The following is a 4,051-nucleotide window of genomic DNA, read 5'->3' on the forward strand; positions in this document are numbered from 1 at the left end:
TGGTCAGGGAGTACAGCAGGCTGCTAACACATCTGTTCCAACAGTCCTATCTGTGCAATGTGTGTGCTGTGGTGGGGATCATTCTTATGAACATTGTTTGCATAATTCTGAATCAGTAAATTATGTTCAAAACAGATCTAATCCCTACTCTAACTCATACAATGCCAGTTGGAGATAACACCCGAACTTTTCTTGGACCAGTCCCGGTCTAAACCCACCAGTCCATAAACAACAGGGAACTTCTAATTTCCAACCGCAACATCATGGAAATAGTTCTAACTCTCAGAATCACCAACAAGGTTTTCAGCACTCACAGCCACCTTTCCAGAACAAACCTCCTCCACAGTCAGAATCATCTTCTTTGGAAGTTATGATTAAAGGACTTTTTGCACAAGCACAAGCACAAAATCAAGCTTTGATAAATCAACAAAGTGTGGCCATCAGGAATTTAGAGACTCAAGTCAGTCAACTCGCGCTTAACCAGAATAGCCGAGCTCATGGAACCTTGCCCAGTAATACGGAAGTCCCTAGAGATCTAGGTAAAGAACATGTGAAAGTAGTGACCTTAAGGAGTGGGAAGGAGTTGATAGAAAAAGTACCCAAGGATAGTGCACCAATTTTGACAGAAACTGATGCTACTGCATTGGTTCCTGTCGAAGAAAGACCGGTCCTACCCTTAGAAAAACAGGCTTTAGAGACCACCACTTCTATCCCCCTTAGATCAGACTTTCCATTACTCTTTCCTAAGGATGTTCTAGGAAAATCAAAAGAAACTGAGGTTTTAGAGACCCCTAAGCTTGATGTTAACAGTTCATCTGAACCTCCGAAGGGCACCACAAAGACCCAAGGCAGTACAGACCCTTCTTGCTCAACTCATCCAAGTAAGAATGTAATAAAACCAATACCTCCGTATGTTCCTTACCCCCAAAGGTTGAGGAATCAGAAAGAGGAACTGCAATTTAAAAAAATTCTTGGATGTGTTTAAAGAATTGCACATCAACATCCCACTTGTTGAGGCAATTGAGCAAATGCCTAGCTATGCTAAGTTTCTGAAGGACATCCTAAGCAAGAAGAAGAAGTTGACTGAGTATGAGACTGTGGCCTTAACTGAAGGATGTAGTGCACTTTTGACCAATAGAATACCCCCTAAGCTGAAAGATCCAGGGAGTTTTACCATTCCTTGTTCAATAGGAGGGAAGGAAATAGGGAAAGCCCTATGTGACTTAGGAGCTAGTATCAACCTTATGCCTTTATCCGTTTTCAATACCTTAGGCATAGGTGAGGCTAGACCTACCACCGTCACACTCCAATTGGCCAACAAGTCCATTGCATACCCTAAGGGAAAGATTGAGGATGTGTTAGTACAAGTTGATAAGTTCATATTTCCGGCAGACTTTATCATTCTAGACTTTGAGGCAGATAAGGACATTCCTATTATTTTAGGAAGACCATTTCTGGCCACCGGAAGGACTTTGATAGATGTCTAAAAAGGAGAGCTGACCATGAGACTCCAAGACCAGAAAGTCACATTTAACGTCTTCAACTCTCTGAAGTACCCTGATTACTTGGAAGAGTGTTCAAGAATATCCGAGATAGAGGAGATGTGTTTGGAAGAAGGAATTTACAAGAACCTTAAGTTGAAAGGAGAACATGATGAGGAACTAGAAGAGGAAAGTACTGAAGAAATAGAGGAAGTAGGAACTGATATTGTCCCAGTGGATGCTGCAGCATTTGAGCTGCTTGAAAATAATGAGCAAAAAGACTTCACCCCGTCCATAGAATCACCACCTGAGTTGGAGTTGAAACAACTCCCATCCCATCTAAAGTATGCTTTTCTAGGAGAAGAAGGCAAATTGCCAGTCATTATCTCATCTACCCTAGAACCGCATCAAGAAAAGAAACTTGTGGACATATTGAAATTGCATAAGAAAGCCTTAGGATGGACCATTGCTGACTTGAAAGGGATTAGTCCCTCTATTTGTCAACATAAGATCATCTTAGAAGATGGAAAGTTCACTTCCATAGAACCCCAACGAAGGCTAAACCCTGTCATGAAAGAGGTAGTCAAAAAGGAGATTTTAAAATGGTTAGATGCCGGAATTATTTTTCCGATTGCCAGTAGTTCTTGGGTGAGTCCGGTCCAATGTGTTCCTAAGAAGGGAGGGTTCACTGTCATCACGAATGACAAAAATGAACTTATCCCTACTAGAGTTGTTTCCGGTTGGAGAATCTGCATGGACTATAGGAGACTGAACAAGGCTACCCAAAAAGACTATTTTCCACTACCTTTCATTGACCAAATGTTGGATAGGCTAGCCAGAAAGGAGTTCTATTGTTTCTTAGATGGATATTCAGGGTACAATCAAATAGCCATTTCTCCGGAAGACCAAGAGAAAACCACCTTTACTTGTCCTTACGGCACCTTTGCTTTCAGAAGAATGCCATTTGGACTTTGTAATGCTCCAGCCACTTTTCAAAGATGCATGATGTCCATTTTTTCTGATATGCTTGAACAATCCATTGAAATATTTATGGATGATTTTTCTGTGCATGGTTCATCATTTGACATTTGTTTAAACAATTTGAAAAAGAGTTTGGAGAGGTGTGAGGAAACAGACTTGGTCCTCAATTGGGAAAAATGTCATTTCATGGTTAAAGAAGGGATTGTTCTTGGACACTTGATTTCAAAAAGAGGGGTTGAGGTAGATAGGGCAAAGCTTGACGTAATAGAAAAACTGCCTGAACCAACCACAGTTAAGGGAATCAGAAGCTTTTTGGGTCATGCCGGATTTTATAGAAGGTTTATCAAAGACTTTTCAAAGATTTCAAAACCACTTTGTTTACTCCTCCAGCATGAACAAAAATTCAATTTTAATGATGAATGTAGAAATGCATTCAAAACTTTGAAAAAGGCTTTGGTTACCGCACCTGTGGTGGTTGCCCCAGATTGGAACAGACCTTTTGAGATCATGTGTGATGCTAGTGATTGGGCGGTGGGTGCAGTACTAGGACAAAGAAAGGACAGGGTGTTTCATTCAATCTATTACGCAAGTAAGATTTTGAATGAAGCACAAATTAATTACACCACGACAGAGAAAGAGTTATTAGCTATCGTTTTTGCATTTGAGAGATTTAGGTCCTACTTGATGGGAACAAAAGTCATTGTGCATACTGATCACTCAGCCATCAAGTACCTAATCTCAAAGAAAGATGCAAAACCTAGACTGATAAGATGGGTGCTTTTGTTACAAGAGTTTGACTTAGAGATTHTGGATAGAAAGGGGGTAGAGAATTAGGTTGCAGACCATTTGTCTAGGTTGGAAGAACCAGAGAGAGGAGGAATGGACATTAATGACACTTTTCCCGATGAAAGAATCCTCTTGATTGACCAACAAAAAACACCTTGGTTTGCAGATATAGCTAATTTTTTGGCTTGTGGAATAAAACCCTCGGACTACACGGGCCACATGCTAAAAAAATTCTTTCATGATGTCAAATCTTTCTTATGGGATGAACCATTTTTGTTTAAGCTCGGTGCAGATCAGATTTTGAGGAGATGCGTGCCCGAATCTGAAGTAGCAGCCATCCTACAGCATTGCCATCATGCACCGTACGGAGGTCATTTTAGGGGTCAGAGAACTGCAGCCAAGGTTTTACAGTCCGGTTTTTATTGGCCAACTATTTTCAAAGATTCCCACAACTTTGCACARAGGTGCAACGAGTGTCAACGAAGTGGCTCCATTTCCAAAAGGAATGARATGCCATTAAACGGGATACTCGAAGTTGAATTGTTTGATGTTTGGGGAATTGACTTCATGGGTCCCTTCCCTCCATCGAATAATTGCCAATATATTCTTGTGGCGGTTGACTACGTTTCCAAATGGGTGGAAGCCATGGCATGTGTGTCAAATGACGCAAAAACTGTGGTTAAGTTTCTCCAAAAACAGATTTTCACGCGTTTCGGTACCCCTCGGGCACTAATTAGTGATGAGGGTACTCACTTTGTGAATAATTTATTAAAAGGAGTCCTTGAAAAATACAATGTTAACCA

The 4,051-nt window shown here is 40.8% G+C and overlaps 1 protein-coding gene and 1 pseudogene across 1 annotated transcript; both read left to right on the plus strand.

Annotated features, from left to right (window-relative positions):
* Positions 1–370: 370 nt before the first annotated feature.
* LOC112509136 lies at positions 371–1,487 on the plus strand. Its single transcript, XM_025113997.1, has 2 exons — positions 371–881; positions 1,273–1,487. Exons 1-2 carry the CDS (start codon positions 371–373, stop codon positions 1,485–1,487), a joined length of 726 nt encoding a protein of 241 aa, XP_024969765.1.
* Positions 1,488–1,502: 15 nt separating this feature from the next.
* Positions 1,503–3,985, plus strand: LOC112509137 (annotated as a pseudogene).
* The last annotated feature ends 66 nt before the right edge of the window (positions 3,986–4,051 follow it).

The sequence above is a fragment of the Cynara cardunculus genome, assembly GCF_001531365.2.
Source record: "Cynara cardunculus var. scolymus isolate 2C chromosome LG 3, CcrdV1, whole genome shotgun sequence".
NCBI classification, from domain to species: Eukaryota; Viridiplantae; Streptophyta; class Magnoliopsida; order Asterales; family Asteraceae; genus Cynara; species Cynara cardunculus.

Coding starts and splice junctions, on each gene's coding strand:
- LOC112509136 (XM_025113997.1), top strand. CDS start 371: ATGATTAAAGGACTTTTTGCACAAGCACAAGCACAAAATCAAGCTTTG. Junction 882..1,272: donor TTCTTGCTCAACTCATCCAA/GTAAGAATGTAA, acceptor TCAATACCTTAG/GCATAGGTGAGGCTAGACCT.